This window comes from Coffea arabica, chromosome 7c (genome assembly GCF_036785885.1).
Source record: "Coffea arabica cultivar ET-39 chromosome 7c, Coffea Arabica ET-39 HiFi, whole genome shotgun sequence".
Classification (NCBI taxonomy): domain Eukaryota; kingdom Viridiplantae; phylum Streptophyta; class Magnoliopsida; order Gentianales; family Rubiaceae; genus Coffea; species Coffea arabica.
The window spans coordinates 13100503-13124673 of record NC_092322.1 but is presented as its reverse complement, the minus strand read 5'-3'; the positions used below and the strand labels follow the sequence as shown (position 1 = coordinate 13124673).

Genomic DNA, 24171 nt, shown 5'->3' with positions numbered 1-24171 from the left:
TACTGGAAACAAATAGGACATCGATCTTTCGTGCCTCCATTTTCTGCCTTTTTTCGAATTGAAAGAATAAGGGAAGTGAAAGAGGAGAAGAGAAGACAAGACCATGAGAAGAAGTAAACAAAACTGAAAAAATTCTCCACTTCTCTATTTCAGGTTCCAAAATTCAAACCCTAACCTCTCTATCCATGCATTTTGTTCATATTTTTGTGTTTAAATTCGAATTTTGTTTCCAATTTATTTTAATTTAAGTAGTTTTGATTATTTCTGAGTTAAGGCCTTGTTTGTTGATTGGAAATTATCAAAGATTAGGTCTATTGGATTCTTATCGTCCTTAAATTAACTGGTATTTCTATTATTTCAGCTGCTTGATAAATCTTATGAAGTAAGAAAAAAAGAATGAGAAGTTAAAATTTTTTACGAATTTTCTGTAGTTCTTGAGCATATATATATATATATATATATATATATATATATATATATATATATTTTCCTATAAGTAAGGTTCTGTTTATATATTTTTATTTTTTTTGTAATTTTTTAATATCAAAAAAGGAGTTTCATTTTTGTATGATCATTTCCATTGTTGTTGTTTATTATTATTATTTTTAAATTTATGAGTTTAGTTAACTTTGTACGATGGGTAAAGGTATGGCTATATCTGATGGGGTTGGTGATGCGGGGCCGGCTATATTGCAATTGCATACTTGGAGACCCTCTGAAAAGCGATTAATGAGAAACCTGTCAGAGTTTCGCAATGGTTCTATTTCTCCATCAAGAGAGCTTTTATTATTGCTTACGTACCAATGCGAAGCGTTGTTGCTTCCTCTAGTTAAAGGTAAAAAGGAATTTCTTGTGTTCGTCGGTAATTATGTTAATTAGCATTTAATGGTTGATCTAATAGTTAATTTCTTTTTTCCTCTGTCAATTGATACTTTTCAGAGCAATCAAGATATAGTAGGGACACTGAAATTAGTCGTTGTGAAGATCTAAAGAATCCTAATTTGGTAGTTTCTGGGTTGGACTCGAGGGAGAATTCGTTAGGCACTTCTGCAGCATTGGACTTGGGCCTGAGTAATGATCCATTAATGGAACTTCCAGGTCCGAGTGGTTGTGATTATATAAGTGATGTACATTCTTTGGCTTGGGGTCTGTGTGGAGATACGAACAAGCAGCACGAAGAGATTTCATTTAGGGAACTGCTTTTTGTGTCAGGCAACCATGGAGTTACTGTTCATGCCTTTTCTAATTCTTGTAAAACTGATGAAGTGTTGAGACCCATGGAAGAAGGTGAGACTTTACAAGGAGGGTGGGTGGATTGGGGATCATCGTTAGATGTTTTGCACAATATGGAGGGTGTAGAGGACTCCAGATTGGCTGATGAAGCCTCTGGGGCTGCCTCTTGTGAGAGCAGTAGTAGTGAAAGGAGCGGACTATGTACTTATATGGAAGCTCCAAAGGATGACATTTCTAGCTTAGTTGCTCCCAGAAGATGGTTGCGTACTTTCTTAACAAAAGTTCAGACAGTGAAGTCTGATGGTCACTTATGCACTAGATTACCGGAGAAGTCATCATTTCCTTCTTCTGCCAACATCATCTCATTTAGCATTTTCAGTGATGATTCATCTATTTTGGAGTTTGTTTCTCATAAATCTCCTGTACTGCCCGAAAAAGAAAGTTGCACCGTGTCAGTTCAAGATAGTGGAAACAGGGAGTGTAGAAATTCAGATGCAGGTTCAACTAGCACGTTACAAGGCGCTTCTGTTCCATCGGACTCGGCAATTGGTGGGATTGACAGTTGTTGCAAAATTTTACGAGTTTTTTCTAGCAATTCGTATTGTTTAGTTGGTTTTGCCATAGAAATTATACGGCATAACAACGCTGATGTATCTGGAGGAAAAGAGAGCAATCTTGTAATTGCTGTGGCTAGGCTAGTCAGTTGGGGAATGCAATGGGTTTGCTCAGTCAAGCTTGATGAAGGTCCTGGTATAGTGGAATGGACAGACTTCAAGCTCTCTCCTGGTTTTCTTATTTGTCTCAGGAAATCTGGCTTAATATCTTTTTATGGTCCAATGAGTGGTGAGCATATTGCATCTCTGAATCTTTCGAATATTTGTCGATTACATCCTTCTTTAAGTTCCCTAACAGAAGAAGGCTTAGCTTCGAGACACAATGGATGCAATATGGATCACAGGGAAGATGCTGTATTATCTCATCAAACTGGCAATTTTGCTGGTACAAGAAGGTTTCGGAGTCTTCACATTGTTTCACACTCTGCATTGTTAGGTGTAGTTGATGAATTTGGTGTAGTGTATGTCATACATGTTAATGACCACATGCCGGGAATCCTAAATTCTTTTGAAAAACCACTCCCTGATTATCCATGGTTAGGAATGGGAATATTGGCTGGCTGGGAGGTAGCCAGTGCTGAAATTGGCTGTCAAAGGGATATTTCTGATCTTTTGGGATGCCAAAGTGTTAGTAGTTCACTGGACATAAATAAAAGTTTCATGTCTGGAGTAAAGGCAGAAAATCATGATACAAGTGCAACCATTGAAAGTGATACCAAGAAGCAAAGGGATAAATCTAACTTGTATAAAAGTAGTCAGCATGCTGCATCCCAGGTAATGGATAAGAAGAAGCTTGTTGGCTCTGATTTACCATCAAGTTTTATGAGACAGATATTCCTTCCTACTGATAGATCTAATGAAGATGATATTGTTTGTTTTTCTCCCTTTGGAATCACTCGCCTTGTTCAAAGATTCAACTGTCGTGAAAACAGCAAATTTATTGTTCATTCGAACTTGCTTTTGGACTTTGCTATAAATGATGAGAGAGAGTATAAAAGGCAAGGTTGGGAAGCTTCTATCAAAGAGGCCATTGGTTGTGTTTTCGAGGGTTCTCTATATTTGGTGACGGAGAATGGTCTTTCAGTTGTTCTTCCTTCTCTCTTAGCTTCTTCGAGTTTCTTTCCTCTTGAAGCTATTGGATACCGACATCTAAGTCCTGCTACTGGAACTAAGCTTGAGATTGATGAACGTTTGGGAATTGAAAGATCCAAAAATCCTTGGCCACCTTGGAAGGTGGAGGTTCTGGATAGAGTACTGTTATACGAAGGCCCTGTGGAGGCAGATCAATTGTGCCAGGCAAATGGTAATACTTTTGTGAACTGGAATTAACATATTGTTTATTACACATATATTGTTCAGATTTTAAGCAAGTTATACCCTGTCTACATTGTGGTGTTATGAATATTTCCTTTCGTTGGGAAGTACAACTAATTGCTGTGAGTATGACCTGAAAAACATTACCTGTTTCTTTAGATCTTGTATTTTAGAGGAAGCTAGATATCCTTGATTTTTATCATGTTCCCTGAACGGATGGATGTACATGATTTTGTAGTTTTTGAAAATTGGTAAGACCTACTGTAGTAGGTTTGGCAAGTACAAGTGAAAAGTTCACTTAACAAGTCAAACTTTTATATTTTGTTTTAAAAGTCAAGTTTATGGGTAAAGAGTGGAAGTAGAAGATGGAAATGCTCACTTTTCTATCAGAAGATTGTAACATTGCAACATAATAGCTTAAAAGATAGAAGAAAAACATAACTTGTGAATCTGACTTTTGCATATTGAAGATTCCTTAGTTGTTTTGCCAGCTTATTTGGATATGTGCCTAGGAAGTCAACAGTGTGAGTGGTTGTTAAGGAGGAAATGAAATGATATGTGGAGTTTAATCAAGTAGCATTGTGGTGGAGAATGTGCAGAGGGTATATTACACGTTTTTTTTTTTCCTCTTTTAGTTTAAGTGGAAGGCGTCTAGGTTTAAATCTTTTTGCCTTGTACTTGATTCTTGAGTACAAAGATTCGACATTAAGTTCTTTAATACTAGCCATTTGCAATGAAGAGCTAATTCAAAAATTGGAATTATTGATGCAAAAGCCATATATAAGATGTAATTTCAGTCAATAGAATGTAAATCTTGACGATCATGAAATGTGTAGGACTACACGATTTGATATTTTGACAATCATTCTAGGTACGAGTATCCCTACTCTTGATATTCCCCCGTTTGCTCTTGCTTGTGATGGACTGCATATGGCCTTGTCTAATTTGATAATGGATGAAATTATATAAGACCCAATGTACACAGTGACTCATGCAGGCATCTAGAGGATAATGGTAACAGAATCATACAAATGGTTGGATTCTCCTGAAATATTTTGGAAGAATATATGATTAATTATATGTGGTAAAAGGCTGCTCGGTCTTTATCTCAGAATTCGAGGATTAGATGTGCAACTTGAATCAACACCCTCTGCAAATAACAGCTATTGTCTTTTAAAAGATAAGCCGATTTTCAATTGAGTTTGTGGTAATGAGAATTACCTCACGTTTATTTCTGAAGAAGTGAAGCTTTTGATACGTTTATTTTGGTTGGCTTTGGTTTCAATTGAAGAGTTTTCGGTATCATATGCACTAAGATGAACCTGTTTGTATAAATTCATTGATGTTTTGTGATGGATTTGCATATGTGACCATGTCTTATGTCTATGGTTTGTAGCCTTTTGGTTGGGTTTGGATGGTTTTTCACATTGGATAGTGGGAAGGAATTCTGCCTTTAAAATGAGTTTTGCCAAACATATGGTATTTGGTTTTATGGTGGTTGGCTGGCTGGTGGCTGGTCACAGTGGCAGATGGATTGAGCTTGCCGTGAGCCTTTGCACTGGTAGTGATGGCCGCTGGGCGATCCAGTGAAGGCAGTGGAGGAAGAAGGCATAGGAAAGAGCAAAGAAGGAGAAGATGGGGAACAAAATCAAAGAAAAAAGGAGACAAGTAAATAAATAAAAAGGAATGTGAGAATGGCACTGAAAGGTGGCTCATTGTAGGAATTTTTGTGCGTGAACTTTTTGTTTGAGTTGAATGTGTTTGATTGACTTGGTGAACTAGCCGTTGAAATCAACCAGATTTAGTGGCAGTAAATGATGGCCCATCTAAATCCTTTCGAAGTTTTCTATTATCTATATCAATTTTTTTCTGGGTGTGTATGGATGTATAAAATGATGTAGGTTAAAATCATCTATGGGCACTACCATTTTATGCTGCTCTGTGGTTCTGGTCCCTGGTTCCCTGCACCCCAACTAAACTACAAACACTTTAATCTATTGGTTGTCAATATCCTGCATTTTTGCAGTGGCCTAGCATATTTTGTACATTGACTACGTTTTTGGGTAACATTATTTTTAAAAAAATATTTGTATCCTGATAGCTGCTTCTCTTTTTTTTTTGCAACCCAACCAAGTACAAACACCTTAATCTGTTGGTTGTCAAATTAGGATGTTTGGGGTAATAAAATATGTTTTTTAGGACCGAGGTTTATTAGTTACTGGTACAATAGCTTGCCTTCTGAAAGTTTCTTTAAATGCAGAACATGCTAGTTTTTTTACGAGTCAGAGAATGTGTTTTTTACAGTCAAATTAGGATGTTTGGGTTAATAAAATATGTTCTTCAGGACCGAGATTATGGTACAATGGCTTGCCTTCTGAAAGTTTTTTTAAACGCAGAACGTGCTACTATTTTATGATTCAGAATGTGGTTTTTAGTCTGAAATATGCTTTATATGGACTCCTCTTTTGAGTTGACTATGGTTTTCCTAGTTTGTATCTTTTTAACTTCTTTGGGATGCATGCTGCCAGCATGTTTTTGGATGGCTAATCTCTCATTTTAATAGAAAGTTAAGGCTTGAGTAAGTAATGCATTACATAATTGTCACTATTGTTTCAGGATGGGACTTGAAAACTTCCCGAATAAGGCGCTTGCAGCTGGCTCTGGATTACCTGAAGTTTGGGGAAATTGAAAAGTAAGATTCAGTTAGCTTACAGTTGTTCTTGTTGTGAAACTTTATAGATATTGTAGTATCCTCAAGAATGCCAAACTTATGGGAAGTTTAAAACAGAATTCAGTTAAAATAATGATCTGAGGAACAATTTTTTTGGCTCAGATTTTTTTTATTTTTGGCAGTTTGCTTCACATAGAAAAAGTTTGATTAGTTTTCTGAGGATTTTTGTGCTTTGGAGTTGAACTAATGTTATGTCTGCCATCAGATGATTGCATTTGGTAGATATGATAAAAAAGATTATCGGTGCCATAAGTGCAGCTTATTTTGTTCTGGTAGTTGGCAGTCTTTCCTCGGTACATTTGTTTGTTTGGAAACCTTATAAAGTGGGTCCTTTTTGTTCTCCCAATTGATAATTCAAAATTGTCTCCAAATCTTTTAGAAGCTTTGGAGTTTATGCCATGATTAAGAACTAGGACAGGATAATTACGTTGCTCAATCAGAGCTGGGAAATGAGTCTTTTCAAAGATCAAAGCCTTTCTCTGTCTCTGCCTCTCTCTCTCTCTCTTCCTCTCTCTCCCTCTGTCTGTCTCTCTCTCTGTCTCTGAGACACGCACACACACTAGAGGTGCATAGGCTTCACTCCTTTGTGCTAGTGGCAGCTGGTATATTTTAAATATGATTATGCTGGTAACTTTTTGCATGGATGTAGAACTCTGTATGCTAAATTAGGATTTTCCAAATGGTAGCCTGTTTAATGGTAATAAGTATGACGGATTGTAGATCTGCTTAATGCTTTATGTTTTATATTTTGGCTCGGTTATTGCTTAATGTAACGTCATGTTTCTGGCCAAATTTATCTCAAAATGTACTTGCCTTTAATAGATTGTTTGGAGCTTGATTGTGCTTCTTCATTGGTGAGCAGTTCTCTGGAAATGCTCGCTGTTATCCATCTTGCTGAAGAGGGCATCTTGAGATTGATCTTTGCTGCTGTTTATCTAATGTTGGAGAAAGTTAGTAATGATAATGAGATTTCTGCTGCATCAAGGTATGATGCTTCTCTACTTGGAATTTTCTATACTTTCTCTCCCCTTATTCCAACATTTTGGCAGATAGTAAAGCTTAGGACAGAAAGCTTCATCTTTGCATTATTTTTTTCACTCCCTTTTGAACTTTACAAACTGGAGAAGCCAACCTTTCTCTTCTTATGGTCTTTGGTCATTTCTACTCCCAATACGATCTTACTGTTCATTTGTTGTTCCGATAATGTGTGGAGTTATGTTTTTGATGGTTAGATTGTGATACAGGCTCCTTGCACTGGCATCCAGCTTTGGAATCAAGATGATACGCAATTATGGTTTATTACATCAGCAGAAGGAACTTTTGGATCAGAATGTAAGAGATGTCCAAGAATTTCCCATTCTACCTGCAGCAGGTGATGATGGATCAGAACATTTGAGGAGGATGTCAGATATGGCTCACTATTTGGAGATCATCAGAGATTTACAGATGCGACTGACTACCAAATTCAGACGGCTAGGTCATGGAATGGTATGGTTTGTGTTCTGCAGCTTATGCTGAATTCAGGTGAATTGACTTCTTGTGTACTATGTAGAATGATGTATATATTTCCTGATGTTCAAGGTGGATGGTCCGAACGCCTTACAGGTTATGGATGATCTTGTGGAGGATGAATCCAAGATTTCAGTTCCTTCTGGGGATGCATCATTGTTGGCTGCTGCAAGCCATCATGAATCTGTGCTTCCTGCATCTGAAAATGCAGAAAATTTGGCTTTGATCCCCATGGACACATTGAACAATGAAACATCTCTTGTTTCTGAAGGAAGCGGTCTTGGAAAAAGAATTTTTACCCCAGAGAATCCGAAAGATATGATTGCACGTTGGGAATTGGATAATTTGGACCTTAAGACTATAGTCAGAGATGCCTTAGTTTCTGGTCGACTTCCTTTGGCAGTTCTTAAATTGCATCTTCTTCGTTCAAGAGAATTTTTCACTGAGCAAGATACACATGACACATTTAATGAAGTTCGTGATGTGGGAAGAGCCATTGTTTATGAGTTATTACTCAAGGTAAGCCATTAATGCTTTGTAGGTATCTGAATTGAGTTAAAAGAAAATTAGGATTACTTTTTCTGCCCGTCCTTTTTTGGTAATAATACTTTTGGCGCTTTGATGGGTAGGGAGAGACATCTCTTGCTGTAGCAACTTTGCAAAAGCTTGGTGAAGATATTGAATCTAGCCTTAGACAGTTGCTTTTCGGGACTCTTAGGAGATCTCTTCGTTCGCAATTGGCCGAGGAGATGAAATTATATGGCTATCTTGGACTGCGTGAGTGGAACATATTGGAGAGGATATCACTTATTGAGGTATGTGGAACAGTTTAGTTATATTCCTATTACAGGCATTGAGATTTTACACAAGGGAATATTTTTGAGCTGACACTTGGTTGTTTTACGAAAAGAGGGTGTACCCTTGCAGTAGTTTTTTAAACTCATTCAGCACTCGGTGGAATGAGTTGAAGCAGGAATCTTGCAGAAATACATCAGAGGGAATCAGTTTCAGAGTATTGCATCCGCTACATAAGGATCTTATAATTGCATGTGGTGATATTGACGGGGCCGTGTTTGGATCCTGGATAAGCATAAATGGACATCCTGTTCCTCCTGAGGTTGATGATGACAGCTTTCATGCTGGGTACTGGACTGCTGCGGCTGTATGGTCTGATGCCTGGGATCAAATTACCATTGATCGTGTAAGGCATTTGCTATAAATTATTGATAATACTTTATGCTTCCTGATGGGTACTTTGTTTTCCCTCTGAAGAGCATAATTTGAGTATATGTATTTAAAGAACAGAAGTTGCTGTGTCTTTTGATCTGGCATATTGTATTTTCTCCAAAGCATTGCATAGTATGAGCATCAATGCAAATGGTTCAAGTGGCCTTTCATGGTGGCACAGGCTCTGAGATGGGCTTTTTGTTTACATTCAGAAGGGGTAGTGCATAATATAACATGTATCATTTTATTGTTAAAGGAAAGATGAACTTCTGGTGCTGGTTGTTAGAAATGCAGGTCAATTTTGTTTGGTAACTGCTGTAATAGTTTCTACTGATTTGACATAATTCCTACCTTGGCAGGACTCCAGCTAAGATTTAGGTGTCTAGAGCTGAACTTGTACACCTCTTTTTCTTCTTTGATTCTTTCACAGAAAAGTGCCCCATATAAGGGAAAAGGAAGGGAAAATATGTGGAAGTTTTGTTGCCTCTTCCCTCCCCTGTTGTTAAATAAATAACAGAGGATATTATGCTGTGGTTGCCTTCTTTCTCCAAAGCACTGCAATCTCTTTACTGCTTGTGTTATTTTGTTGCTGTAGCCTTGTCACATTCTGTTTTCTTGTTGTAGAGCAGTTGAGTTATTTATACATGATTGACTAGGTTTTATTTTGACAAATATTTGAATCCAACGATGAGCTAATACTACCCTTTTTGTGCAGGTAGTGCTGGATCAACCTTTTCTTATGGGTGTTAACACTTTGTGGGAATCACAGCTTGAGTACTACATGGGCCACAATGACTGGATGCAGGTTTCAATGCTCTTAGAGGTGATTCCATCATATGCATTATCTGGTGGGGCACTAAGCATTAGACTGGACTCTATGCACTCTGATTCAGTGGTTGAATATGGCCGGGAAATCCCTGACTATGCCAATTACGTATGTTCACTTGATGAACTGGATGGTGCGTGCATGAATGTCCCAAACATTAAGATTTTCAGGTTTCCAACCAATGATATGTGCTCCATGTGGCTAAGAATGCTTATGGAGCAGCAGCTTGCTAAGAAATTTGTGTTTTTGAAGGATTATTGGGAAGGGACTGCAGAGATAGTGCCTATTCTAGCACGGTCAGGTTTCATATTTGACCTACATGGTTCTTCAACCCTGGAGGAGTCGGGTGAGGGCTTGACAGAGTTTGTGCTTTCAGTTACTGATGCTACATTTCATCCCGGTGCTATCCTTGCTTTACACAAACTTATGGTGCAATTCTGTGCACAATGTAACCTCCTGAATCTCTTGGATATTTATTTGGACCACCACAAATTGGCAGTAGATCAAGATTCTCTTTCTTTGGTGCTGGATGCTGCAGTACGTGGACCCAAATTAACATTTGGGGTATTATTTATGTCATTGCACAACTTTGTTGCTAAGCTTTCATCCACATGAACTTTTCAATGACTGTTAATTTCTTTTTTGACCATTTAAAGATTAAGAGCTGCACTAAAGATATTCAGATTTTAGGAGTTTGGTTTACTATAGAAATTGTGCTTTCATGAAAGTCTAGCAAAATAAGTTCTCACAATCATGAGGCTGACAGGGCTTCTTTTCAGTGTAGTAAAAGTCACCCATATTAAAAGAGCTTTTGCTATATATCCTTTTCTTTTCAGAGCGTGGGAATTGATGAAGCTAATATCATTCCTTATCATTAACGTATTATTAAGATTCCAATCTCATTTATCGTAACTTTTAAGAACCATGTGGTAATTAATGATGGAAAATGCTCAAGTTTTCTTGGAAGCATATTTCATAGTTTGATTGTTATGGTTTGTTAAACTTCCCACTCCCATCCATAATGATACCGTTATGTTTGGCTTTCAGATTCTAGTTATATTTAGCATTTTGACGATGTGTTTTCTCTTTCTGGCTTGTAGAACTCGTGCTTAAACCCCATTTTGCATTAAGAGGAATGGAAGATAATTTCTAGCTGACATCTTAGGTTTCTCTTTTTATCATACTTTGTAAATGTGCCTTTATTCATGCTAATATAGTGAATGCATTGCTTTCCATAGGGAGACAATCAGTGGGCAAAATTATTGCTCTTTCAAAGGGTCAAGGGAAAGGAATATGAAGCATCATTCTGTAATGCGCGTGCTGTAGCATCGCACAATTTTCTTCCTGGTAACAATATCGGTGTACTAGATGTTGATGACATAATGCGTACTGTGGATGACATTGCTGAAGGAGCCGGAGAAATGGCAGCTTTAGCAACCTTAATGTATGCACCTGTTCCAATTCAAGAGTGTCTGAGTAGTGGGAGCATTAACAGGCACTTTAGTTCTGGGCAGTGCACTCTGGAGAACCTTAGGCCAGCTCTGCAGTGTTTCCCTACACTGTGGCGCACTCTTCTGGCAGCATGTTTTGGACAAGATCCCAGTTGCAACATGTTTGGTTCTAAACTACAAGGTAATGCAATCTGACCAGATTGGGGTGGTGGGGCATTGGGGTTGGTGAAAGAGGGGATGGGGAGGGGAGAAGAGGGAATGGAGGAGGAAGGGAAAGGGGAGGATAGAGGGGGGAGGTGGCGAGAGAGGTTGGGGGTGGGGGGGGGGAGGAGTGAAAGGGTGGTGATTGTTGTGGAGGGAGAAAAGGTTGTGTTGGTTTGTTTTTTGGGTGGTTCTGGGATTTTTTTGGGTATTTTGTGAGATGTTGCTGTAGACTTGTATCTTAGAAACTTTTTTTTAAGAGAAACACCATTACCAAACAGATCCTCTGGTCACCTAATTGTTTGTCTGATATTCAGTGTCTGGTTATTCTGATTTGCTGCACTATTTGAATTGGCGGGAGAACATATTATTCTCTTCTGGACGGGATACTTCACTTCTACAGATGCTTCCGTGCTGGTTTCCCAAGGGTGTACGGAGATTGATTCAGCTATATATACAGGTTACTTGAGAAATTTTATTCTGTCTCATTCTGCTTACGGAGAGCCATCTAGTTAATCTAGATTGTTATCTTTGCTGGCAAAGCTACAGTCATGAACTTTGCAGTAGTCATTAGTAGTTTGTTCTTGAATAAGATAGATGCAATTGTCTTCTTAAATAAGTTATAATGAGTCATCTTTTTTGGTACTTGGATCACTTTTACATGATTGTTGTGTTTGGATAAGTGCATGGAAAAGTGATATTTTTCTACACGTCATGGCAGGGTCCTCTTGGTTGGCAATCCATGGCAGATTTGCCAATAGGAGAATCCTATTGGCCAAGGGATTTGGATGATCCCAATATCAGTGCCATGTCATGGGAAGCTGCTATCCAGAAGCATATTGAAGAACAACTTTGTGCTTCTTCCTCGGAGGTGAGGCGAGGCGAGGCGAGCTCTTCATTTTCTGTTTTATTGTATATAATGTTCTTGTGCTTTTGAGTTTCCAATTTTGACTTGCAAAGAGTTTCTGCTTAGATCAATAAAGTCTTGGTTTCTGGTCAATTAATAAATCTAACCTTTTTTACTTTCTAAATTCTGAATTGCACATTGGTTATCCTGACTGTTACCATATAGGGGAGGTCCTAATTTCTGGGATTGAGGGCCTCAGCAATTGCCTTCCAGAACAATTGCGTAGGCAATTCATGTTGGAGATCCCACCATTTCGAAATTGTGTGGCGGGAATCGGAAGTTGGGGAAATTTAAAAATGTCATTTGGCCCGGCAGTTAACAATACAGGCTCAAGGAACTTTGTAGTATTAGTTCATACAAGTGTTGTTTTAATGTATGTGTCTGCAGTGTTACTCGAGCAATAGGTACTGACAATACCTGAGTCCCCTGATAGCCAATTGCCATTTCCCTTCTAACTTTCCAGCCCTGAACAGTGAAACTCTCCTATAAGCTTTTCATATCACATGATCAGAAAAGGGGATGTTGTTGGTTACCTGTCACAAAGTTACTAGTCCTTTGTCTTTCATTTGAAATTCCTTCTAAATCAGGGGAAAGGGGAAATTAGTTAAGAGATTGTCCAAAACCTACATACTTAGCTGGTTGAATATTGGATGCCACTAACAAGAATTCCGTAAGGACAAAAAAAAAAAAAGAAAAAAAAAAAGGGAAACATTTTTTTTTTTTTTTGGTTCTCAATATGTTTTTATCAGAATTGTAACTTGTATGAAATATCTAGTGCAATTTGAAAATGTTGTGAAATCTTTTCAGTAGCTTCTATTTCAGTTTACAAATGTTAACTGATCCCCAATTGCCTTTTTTTTTTTTTTTTTTCAAGTTTCTTGGATTTTTTCTCATCTTAGTTGCTTCTCTTGGCATTAGGAAGCTGGTCTTGGTCTCGAGCACCATTTGCATCGTGGGCGTGCACTGGCTGCTTTTAATCATCTCCTTGCTTTGAGAGTTCAAAAACTGAATACAGAAAAAAGAGGGTCCTCTGGAACCTCAGTACCTGGGCAAACAAATGTGCAGTCAGATTTACATGCACTTCTTGCACCTATATCTCAGAATGAGGAATCTCTTCTTTCAACGGTGTGGATCACTTGTGGTTTGTTTTGTTTATGTAAAAAAGTGATTGCATTTTTAAGTGGACATTTTTTTATCCTTTGTTTGGTTAATGCCTATATCTTGAAGTTCACTCTTCCGCTGTCCTGACAAGTAGTAAGTAGTTTGTCATCAAGGCAGTTCTTGAAGTTTGACAATGTTATCGAATAAAAGTGTTTAAGGAGTCAAGGAGATTGTAGGTCTCATGACATCATTTAAATTATTGGACTTCAAGTATATCATATGCCTTCAATGTTGAGATGCATAACATGTTTTTCCTTCATGCCATAGGAATAGAATACATGCAAGTTTGGCAGGGCTATTCTAATAGTTCTTCATGTTACTAAAAATAGTATGGTAGTTTGAATAAGGTGCTGGATTTTGCCGTGTATGGGCAAACTTTTCTGGCATTCCTTTCAAGGGCCCATTCATTTTTAGAACCTGAAGTCTCCCTACTTCACGACCACAGGATTGATGTTAGTTGGCTTTTAAGTGTAAGCCCAAGTGCGAACTCACAGCTCTGTGGTACCCATTTTCATAAGCAAGGACAAAAGCCAGATGAATTAGTACTTGGGTGTGATCAATTGGTTCAGCTATTTTATTATCCTCGCATAAGCATATGTAATATTCAGATAACAAAACTAATTACATGTAGCGCAACACTTATTGACTCATGATAGAGTTTGCGACTTGTATGTATAGGTTGTGCCCCTCGCCATTTTGCATTTTGAGGATTCAGTGTTAGTGGCTTCTTGTGCTCTTCTTTTGGAGTTATGCGGTTTGTCTGCCAGCATCCTCCAAATTGACGTTGGTGCTTTAAGAAGGATATCTTCTTTCTATAAATCTGGTGATCATGGAAATCAAACAGTGGAACTTTCGCCCAAGGGTTCCGCTGTACATACAAAATCTATTGAAGGAGATGTAACAGAATCTCTTGCTCGGGCATTGGCAGATGATTATCTTCGCAATGAATCTTCCATTTGTGTAAAGCAAAGAGACCTCCAGAACAATGTCACTGGAAAATTGCCAACAAGAGCTCTCATGATGGTCCTGCAACATTTGGAAAAAGCAAGTCTTCCAGTTTTTGGTGGTGGGATGACGTGTGGTTCGTGGTTAGTAACTGGTAGTGGTGATGGAACTGAGTTGAGGTCTCAACAGAAAGCTGCAAGCGAGAAGTGGAATCTAGTCACGGTTTTCTGTCAGATGCACCAGATGCCCTTAAGCACCAAATATCTTGCTTGCTTAGCTAGAGATAATGACTGGGTATGCTCTAGTTTGTGGTCATAGCCTTAGTTTTACATCAATATCTATTTTCCATCGGATGTCACATCTCAAGTATTTTGCTGCCAGGTTGGGTTTCTATCAGAAGCTCAAGTTGGAGGATACCCTCTTGAAACAGTCATACAAGTTGTATGCCTCAAGTCCCTTTTAACTGTTTACAGTTCTATTTAGTAACATCTTATGATTTGCTCTAATACTTTTGATATCTGCTATTTCCAGGCATCAAAGGAATTTAGTGATCCACGCCTGAAAATTCATATATTAACAGTTTTGAAAAGCATGCAATCACGAAAAAGAGTTTTTCATTCACCAAATTCAGATATTGCTGGGCAACAGTTTGAAGTTTTCATATCAGATGAAAACCTTTATGCATCTGTTGAACTCTTTGGTATAATAGCAGAATGTGAGAAACTTAATAATCCAGGTGAAGCTCTTCTCTTGAAGGCCAAAAACTTGAGCTGGTCAATTTTGGCTATGATCGCAGCATGTTTTCCAGATGTATCTCCCTTGTCATGTCTGGCCATTTGGCTGGAAATAACTGCAGCAAGGTGGCATTTATCTCTCTCTTCTTTACTGTATATAAAACAGACTTGCTCACACATGCATTTCCTGATATAAATATCACTTGCTACACTGTCTTTAAGCTTCCATTACTATATTATGCCAATTTCTGCACAGAGTTTGTATTCTCAGGATTTATCATGAATCTTCCCAATGATATTTTTCCATGTGTACTTGGATATGAATTTGATTTAGTATGCTTTCTAAATCAGGGAGACTTCTGCCATCAAAGTTAATGACATTGCTTCCCAGATTGCAAATAACGTTGGAGCAGCTGTTGAGGCTACTAATTCCCTGCCAGTGGCTGCTAGAGCCCATACATTTCACTATAACAGGAAAAGTCAGAAAAGGAGACGGCTTATTGAGCCCATGTTGGAAAATTCATTGTCTTTGACAGCTTTTGATGTATCTACCACTTCTGGCGGTGCAAAGTTTGAAGAAATCATGCCTGAAGAGGAAAGGGGACAAAAAATTGATGAAGATGTAACCGTGTCATCTAATTCTGATGAAGTAGTTAATTCCCTTTTGAGAATGGTCGCTGTTCTGTGTGAACAACACCTGTTCCTTCCATTGCTGAAGGCATTTGAGATATTCCTGCCATCCTGTTCTCTCTTACCTTTTATCCGTGCACTTCAGGTATGTGTAAGTTGCTTTGCATTTCGAATTACTTCTTAGTGCAGTTTTTTGAGGTAAGGCATTAAGGCACCTTTGTTTTCTAGTAAAACTGGTTGGGGTCTGCCAAACCCCTTGCTGTCTCAGGTGGTTTTCTTCAAACCCAAAACAAAAAAAAAAGGTTGACACAAATCTGCTTAGTCCAATTTCTTTCCAATAAATTTCCACTGCCCATAAAGGGAACTTAGCCAGATTTCTGAATTATTGCAGTATTATTTATATTTATATCGACACTGTTTCATTACAGCACTGATTTTTATTTTTCAAATAATAAAAATAAGTTCCAACTCCATATACAACCTGTGTACGTTGCTGGTGCTGATTTATCTTGTATGCTCAAAAGGAAATTGCATCTCTTTCTCATGATGTGGCCTGCTATCCATCTAAATGGCTACTTTTTTCCACACACTGCCAGGACATTTCAGATTTGAAATATTTTTGAAGTGTATCTCTGAACTATTGTATTGGCTTAAATTTTGTAGCACAAAAGGAAGAGTTTCAAATGTGTTTACAGTCTAGCGATCATCATTGTGATGATCTGAATCATTGACAAATTAGCGGGTCTTTGTCTCAGTATCAATAATGATAAATATGTGGTTTTGCATTTGGACAGCTTCATTGTGTTAGGATGATTAATTTTGTTTCTAAATGTTATTCCACTATAGGATTTCAAGCTGCTTAACAGCAATTGATGAAGACACTGACCTAACACTTTATGCAAAATAACCAGATATCGTGGATTGATGATTAGGGATAATAAAGAAATGAGCTCTTTGTGCAATCCATAAACCTTTAACCAGACACGAACTTCTTCAAACTAATCTTATATGAGAAAAAATTGATTGAAAATGTCTCTGTATTGGGCTCAAAAAGTTCTTTGTAGCTTTCATTGGATCTCTGAGCATGAAAATGTAGCTAGAACTTTAATATTTCTGTTTTTTTTTTCTATTATTTGTGTATGCTATAACTTGCAGGCATTTTCTCAAATGCGCCTTTCAGAAGCTTCAGCACATCTAGGGTCCTTTTCTGCCAGAATTAAGGAAGAACCTTCTCAGACACAAACAAATTTTGCAAGGGAAGGACCAACAGGGAGCTCGTGGATAAGTTCCATAGCTGTGAAAGCAGCTGATGCGATGCTTTCGATGTGCCCTTCACCTTATGAGAAAAGATGCTTATTACAACTTCTCGCTGCGACTGACTTTGGTGATGATGGATCTGCTGCAACATATTATCGGCGACTTTATTGGAAAATAAACCTTGCAGAACCTTCACTACGTAAAGATGATGGCCTCCATCTTGGAAATGAGACGCTAGATGATGCTTCCCTGCTAGCAGCATTAATAAAGAATGGTTGTTGGGAGCAGGCACGCAATTGGGCCAAGCAACTGGAGGCTAGTGGTGGATCTTGGAAGTCTGTTATACACCATGTTACTGAAATGCAGGTATTTATTTGCTTCACAAAGCTTTTATTCCACATTAATATCATCTATGATTTTGTTTTTTGCCTATACTTTTTGAACAAGGTCTTCTACCTGCTTGCAGCTGAGGTTTGCTTTTCTGTTTTTTTTTGGTCATGGGAGTATCATGTACTATTCACTTAAAACTGCCAAAAACTGGTGAATTGGCTTTCACGGCATATATTGTGAAGCTTTTCCCATTGATTTGTCAAAAGTTGGCATTTTAGCTTTTATTTCTCTCGGGTATTCTTCAGGAAATAGTAAGTTATGTTGCTCTTACAAATGAAACTTGTGGGCTCTACATGACACTAATGCATGTTCTGTAATGACTCTCCTAAAAGTGATTGTCCCAATTCCACCATTTAAGAGCCCTCCATTCCTTTTAGGTCTATCCTTGACTCTAAACTTATTGGATAGCCTGTGGTAGACTAAAGTTGATTTTACTTTTGTTGGATTATCTTGTTTATGTCAAGGAACTGCATGTGTACTGTTTTTTAGCTAAAAAGGAGATCTGTTAGGTAGAGAGTGGTCAGAAACAGGGCATTTCTAGGAGAAGGCATGAAAACACCTGACTCAGAATGTTTTTAGCTTGTTGGAGTTGGTAAATTCGATGAGTCTATTTCCAAGAACCGATGTTCTGTCCATAAGTTGTAAGTTATTCATAAAAACCACTATCCAATGTTGAATTAATTCAGGACCTGAGTCACCTCGTGTGTTATGGTCTGCCATTATTAATTATTATAACCTTATATCTTGAACTTGGCTGTTTCAACAATTCATGTTCTAAAGTACCATATAGCTCATTTAGGTGCCCTAACAAATTCTGCTCTATTTTACTAGGGATCCATTATGTTGCCTGTTATTTTGCATGCCAGCACAAAACTTGATACTTTCAGCTCTCTTCATGACTTAATTGAAGGGTTCCCATTCTTTGTGAAACTGCATTTTCTTTCTAGTATAGAGTTAGATCATGCGTCAATTTTGATGTGAACTCTGCATATTTTCTTGTGCACATGGATCTAGGCTGAATCCATGGTGGCAGAATGGAAGGAGTTCCTTTGGGATGTCCCAGAAGAGAGGGTTGCTTTGTGGGGCCACTGTCAAACACTTTTTATCAGATACTCCTTCCCAGCATCACAGGTTTGTTTATTTATTTATTTACACGTACTAGATGCGTAAGTTAGCATCGTCCTTTCCACTATTTTGAAGTCATTGCATCTTCGCTTTTGCCCTGTCTTTATTTCTTCTCTTGAATGAGTAGAAACAAAGCACCTGCTGTTTTACACAAATTTTTTCGTCTTCAGTCAATTTGATTTTCTACTGTTGCTCTGTAGGCAGGGTTATTTTTCCTCAAACATGCAGAGGCAGCAGAGAAAGATCTCCCAGCAAGAGAGCTTCATGGACTATTGCTGCTTTCTTTGCAATGGTTGAGTGGAACAATAACTCGGTCTAATCAGTAAGTGTCTGTAAGGAACAACTTATGCTACATACCTTGCATAAAATTATATTCTGACTGACTAATTTTACAGGGCATGTCCTCTAAACCTTCTGCGAGAGATTGAGACTAAAGTGTGGCTTCTAGCTGTAGAGTCAGAAGCTCAGGTGAAAAGTGAGGGGGATTTCCCCCAGAGCAATTGTGGTAGGGAACTTGGGATTGGGAAGAGCTCCAGCATTATGGATCATACTGCAGACATCATCACAAAGATTGACAATCATTTGAATTCAATGAAAATGAAAAGTGTAGACAGAAGTGACTTCAGGGAGAATAATCAGACACAATTAAAGACCCATCAAGCATTAGTAGACGACTTTATGGCTTCCACCGGAGGGAACAGCAAGGCAAAAAGGAGAGCCAAGGGCTTTGTGCAATCAAGACGGCCTTTAAATGATGCAGTGGATAAAAGCAATGAGTTTGAAAGTGTCTTCTTCTCCCAGAGTCACAGAGATGATTCACAATTAGTGGATGACAACTTTAAATTTGAAGCATCCCTTTCAAGGTGGGAGGAAGGAGTTGGACCTGCAGAGCTGGAAAGAGCCGTTCTTTCATTGTTGGAGTTTGGACAAATTGCAGCTGCCCGACAGCTGCAACATAAGTTGTCTCCAGGTCAAATTCCATATGAATTTGTTGTCTTGGATGCTGCTTTGAAGCTGGCTGCTCTCTCAACTCCAAACAACAAAATGTCTGTCTTGCTATTGGATGATGAAGTGCGCTCTGTGATACAGTCTAACAATTTCGTGGCTAATCATCAAGTGATTGAGCCACTTCAGGTACTGCATAATTTTGTTTTCCACTTTTCAATTTATGTTATTCAATGGCTTTAGACAATACTTAAATGCTAGTTACTTCAATTTAAGTTGTTTGCATAGGACAATTTTTTAATGCTAATAAAAATTATCTGAGGTAGGTATTGGATGGTCTAGCAGCCATACTCGCTGAAGGCCGTGGGCGAGGAGTTTGTAAGAGAATTGTGGCTGTTGTAAAGGCTGCAAATGTTTTAGGTCTGTCATTTTCAGAAGCATTTGATAAGCAGCCAATTGAACTATTGCAGCTTCTTACTCTCAAAGCACAAGATTCATTTGAAGAAGCAAATCTCCTTGTGCAAACGCATTCTATGCCAGCTTCTAGTATTGCTCATGTTCTTGCAGAATCCTTTTTAAAGGTCTGTGTGTTTTTTATGGTTTGTCCTTCTTAGTGTGTAGATGTTCAATTAACATCCTAGAATAGATCTTTGGCATCTGCTAAGGGCTATGTAAGCTTTGTCTTGTTTTGGTTGAAATAAGTCTGAACAGGGATTTTGGAAGTTGAATTTTAATTTTATAATTATTTACTGATCCTTTGTCAAGTTATTTTTGTTTTTGGTGGAAGTTTATGATGTCTGGCACTTTTATTGAAAAGTCTATTTATGTTTGTTGTTGAATTAGGGCTTATTAGCTGCACATCGTGGTGGATACATGGATTCCCAGAAGGAGGAAGGACCTGCTCCTTTGTTGTGGAGATTTTCAGACTTCTTGAAGTGGGCCGAGCTTTGTCCCTCAGAACCAGAAATTGGCCATGCGTTGATGCGTTTGGTGATCACTGGGCAAGAAATACCACATGCCTGTGAGGTAGTATGGCAACTGTTTGTCTTTTCTTCTTTTACCTCAGTATCCCTTGTATCTAATTAAATTGCTTAAAACTGAAAGATTAGGGATTGTGCTGGTTGCAAATTGAATGTGTAATAATTGGCAAAATCTGATGTGGGGCAATAAGGAACATTCCTAGTCCTAGTTCACTAAAATTTTGGTTTTCAAAGTGTGTATAATGACTAACAAGATGGATGGTGTCTTGGTAATGTTTTACTTTGCATTCAATAGAATAGTTCCTAGTCCTAGTCCACTAAAATTTTGGTTTTCAAAGTGTGTATAATGACTAACAAGATGGATGGTGTCTTGCTAATGTTTTACTTTACGTTCAATAGAATAGTTGGAGTCTGGGTCATAGGTGGAAGTTTTTAGCCAAGTATAGTGACACGGAAACTTTATTCATCCTCAGCTCTGGTCTTTTAATGGTTTCCTCTTTTTTTTTTTTTGGCATGCGAATTGTTGTTATTTTTAGCTTCTTCTGCATAAACAATATAAAAGTTCCCTTTAGATTTGTGAGCTTAATTTTGGATGATAATCTGATATGCAATAACTACCTCCAGTCTAAAAATGAAATACTGTGTTATCTTTGGATGTTGATGTTTTCCCCTTCTAAATTACCTTTTAATTAGTCAAATTCTTTTTCGCGTCCTTATTTGTTTCCTTATTTTCTCATTCTGAAATGTTCAGTTAGTTTAGTATTGATAGGAATACTATTGAGCGCATAAATTCATTTGAAGTTGGAGGACTGTTGCAACTAAACTTTGACATGTTGGAGCTTTGCTTTGTGAAACTTGATGGCCTATGGTCTAAGCTGCCAAGATACAATCATCAATTTTGCGACTAGATATAAGGATGTAATATTTGTTTCATGGGTTATGGATTGAATTAACAAGGTGTGATCATCTGAATAAAATCATCGCAATTAGCGCGTTAACCTCTTTTTTTAAGTTTTGGTGAATGGAAGATCTACATCCTTATTGAACAACTTGTTGGCACTGTCTCTTTATTGAATTATTTGTGCGGTGTCCTCTCAGTCAAGTTTCAGGTGATTTAAATGGTGTTTTTTCCATGCTTGGCTTGAGCCTCTTTTCATTCTCTACTTTCACCCTTCCTCATTTTATGGAAGTCAGTAGTATTTGACCAAGTTATTTGTCTATTTTGGGTGTGAAAAAGAGGAGAAACTGAACGTCATATATTTCACATCAATTCTTCCCTTATAAGAAGCATGTTAGAATCCTGCTTTTCTCCTACACAACTGGAAAAAAAAAAGATTTTTTTTTTTGCCCACGGGGGCGGGGATGCCTGGCCAAGGGGTTGTTAGTGTTGTTTGTTGAATAATAATCACCTCATTCCTCAAATGTTCTTTCAGCTGTATTTGCAAGATAGATAAATGTAGTAAAAGAGAGTACCTTTTCCATGTTCCTCCTTTTGCTAAGCTTTGAATTCTATTTAGATTGTTATTGACACCTTTGTCAATATGTTTCTGTTACCATAAATCCTGTTACTGTTCTTATTGCTGGGCCTGTAGACAGTATGTCTAATATTTAACACATGAAGAACTAGCACTACATAGACTTTGCTGAAGTGCAGCACAGGAGTAGGTAATTTGCTGAGAAATTACTGAGTGTCAACATGCTTCAAAGATTCTGTCAGATTGTCAGTAAATTGTGAAGTTCATATTTAAACAGGAAAGAAATGGACTTAAAGATAAGTCTTCACCACAAAGTACAGCACTTGTAGTTTGACAAATAATCAAAAGTTCATAGTTAATTTTCTAAAAGCTTGAATTCTTTGACTTGTTTCTTGTAAGTGACCTTGAAGGTATTAAGTGTACCTTACTTTGAGATTGATGAAGAAAAAAATTTTAAAAAGGGTTCCTATGCCGGAGGTCAACATTTAATTATTTGGAACTGATTTTTCAGGTTGAGCTTCTGATACTGTCCCACCACTTCTACAAGTCATCAGCATGCCTGGATGGTGTTGATGTTCTTGTAGCTCTTGCAGCAACCAGGGTAGAAGCTTATGTATCTGAGGGTGATTTCACGTGCTTGGCTCGTTTAATAACTGGAGTCGGAAATTTCCATGCGCTGAATTTCATACTCGGAATCCTTATTGAAAATGGTCAACTTGATCTTCTTCTTCAAAAGTATTCTGCTGCTGCAGATGCAAATACAGGCACTGCTGAAGCAGTTAGAGGATTTCGTATGGCTGTTCTTACATCACTCCAGCAATTCAACCCCCATGATCTAGATGCATTTGCCATGGTAATTATTTATAATCTTCTTAAAGATGAGCTAATTATTAGCATAAAGTAAATTGCAGTTTCTGTTGTTTCATTGCAATTGTTGGTTTAGCTTCTCTCCCTCTCCATTTCATTTCTTCACCAATTGAAAACATCTGATTCTCCATTTCTTGCTTGGTACATCTGAAAAGCTTATCCTGTGCAGTTCCTACTTACTTCGTGCTTGATATCCTGTTCCCGGCTTTCTTTCAGGTTTATAATCACTTTGACATGAAGCACGAAACTGCTGCTCTCCTTGAGTCACGTGCAGAGCAATCTTCTCATCAATGGTTCCTCCGTTATGACAAAGATCAGACTGATGATCTACTGGAATCTATGCGGTATTTTATTGAAGCTGCTGAAGTTCACTCCTCCATTGATGCTGGCAATAAAACACGCAAAGCTTGCGCTCAGGCATCACTCCTCTCTCTTCAGATTCGAATGCCAGATTTGCAATGGCTCAATCTTTCTGAAACTAATGCACGAAGAGCACTAGTTGAGCAATCTCGTTTCCAAGAGGCACTAGTCGTTGCTGAAGCCTATGGTCTTAACCAGCCAAGCGAGTGGGCCCTGGTGCTTTGGAACCAAATGCTCAAACCAGAACTCACTGAACAGTTTATGGCCGAGTTTGTTGCTGTACTCCCTCTCCAGCCCTCAATGCTTGTTGAGCTTGCAAGATTTTATAGGGCTGAGGTTGCTGCCAGGTGGGACCAATCCCAGTTTTCCGTGTGGCTGACTGGCGGAGGGCTGCCAGCTGAGTGGGCGAAGTACCTTGGTAGGTCATTCAGATGTTTGCTGAAAAGGACTAGGGACTTGAGGTTGCGGCTGCAGTTGGCTACGACAGCCACCGGGTTTATTGATGTTATTGATTCATGTAACAATGCGTTGGATAAGGTTCCTGAAAATGCTGGGCCACTTGTCTTGAGGAAAGGGCATGGAGGAGCTTATCTCCCTTTGATGTGAAAATTTGGGCATGAATCACTTGAAATTGGATCCTTGAGATCTTGAACACGATTTTAGCGGTGCTGCATTATGATATCATCACGACAGATCTCCTGCAATTCTCTGTGAACAGCACCAAGCAAAGCATGCCAAGAAATCAACATCATGTACTAACAATGAGTTTGGAGTTTTCTCCAAGATAGCCAAGTAGAAGCAGCATCAATCCTTGATGAAGACTAGGCAGGTTGTTTTTTTTACAGAAATCTTGTGAATATAATGCAGTTTCGGCATCATTTAAAAAAAAAAAAAAAACTTTTCCCCCAACTTTTTCATACTGGGGCGAGCTGATTTGAGTGTACGAGTGAAATTTTGGCCTGTAAGAAATGTACATGATGAGAACTGTACAATATGTACATAGATATTTGAAGTGAAATTTATCTGAATTGGCTGGTTTTTCTTGAGGTACTCGAGGCATAATTATCAGTTAAGAGGCCATATTTTTGTTTGATTGAAACAAATTGAGATTGAAGTGTACAATTTGCTCCATTATCAGTTAGAAGAATAGCAATATGGATTTTGAGAGTAGTTTGATGAGGTAATTAACGTCTAACCTGGACTATAATGGTACCAGGTTCTGCGCTATGGAAATCTGGATACAGCAACGCATTCCACCACAACAGTTCATGTTAGTTTCACATGAATTT

At 38.2% G+C, this 24171-nt stretch overlaps 1 protein-coding gene across 5 annotated transcripts; it reads left to right on the top strand.

Annotated features, from left to right (window-relative positions):
* On the top strand, positions 1 to 23932 carry LOC113699573 (uncharacterized). Of its 5 annotated transcripts, none has more exons than XM_072058102.1 (26): positions 1 to 153; positions 647 to 835; positions 940 to 3150; positions 5778 to 5853; positions 6755 to 6877; positions 7137 to 7380; positions 7498 to 7920; positions 8031 to 8216; positions 8312 to 8602; positions 9344 to 9991; positions 10693 to 11086; positions 11424 to 11566; positions 11828 to 11977; positions 12932 to 13138; positions 13853 to 14413; positions 14501 to 14560; positions 14651 to 14979; positions 15205 to 15628; positions 16639 to 17106; positions 18145 to 18261; positions 18456 to 18577; positions 18651 to 19389; positions 19527 to 19781; positions 20044 to 20226; positions 22167 to 22508; positions 22739 to 23932. In XM_072058102.1, exons 2-26 carry the CDS (start codon positions 649 to 651, stop codon positions 23486 to 23488), a joined length of 9633 nt encoding a protein of 3210 aa, XP_071914203.1. In that variant the 5' UTR covers positions 1 to 153; positions 647 to 648; the 3' UTR covers positions 23489 to 23932. The 5 variants fall into 5 exon arrangements, with proteins under 5 accessions (XP_071914203.1, XP_071914201.1, XP_071914202.1 ...); XM_072058100.1 differs by having other exon boundaries at positions 9344 to 10018; XM_072058101.1 differs by having other exon boundaries at positions 7474 to 7920.
* Positions 23933 to 24171: the final 239 nt, after the last annotated feature.

Bases quoted from the DNA above. Each gene is read 5' to 3' on its own strand.
- LOC113699573 (XM_072058099.1), top strand. From the start codon at position 649: ATGGCTATATCTGATGGGGTTGGTGATGCGGGGCCGGCTATATTGCAA. The intron at 11,978-12,931 runs GTGAGGCGAGGC...TCTTGGCATTAG, and splicing joins TTTGTGCTTCTTCCTCGGAG to GAAGCTGGTCTTGGTCTCGA. The intron at 18,262-18,455 runs GTTTGTTTATTT...GTTGCTCTGTAG, and splicing joins ACTCCTTCCCAGCATCACAG to GCAGGGTTATTTTTCCTCAA.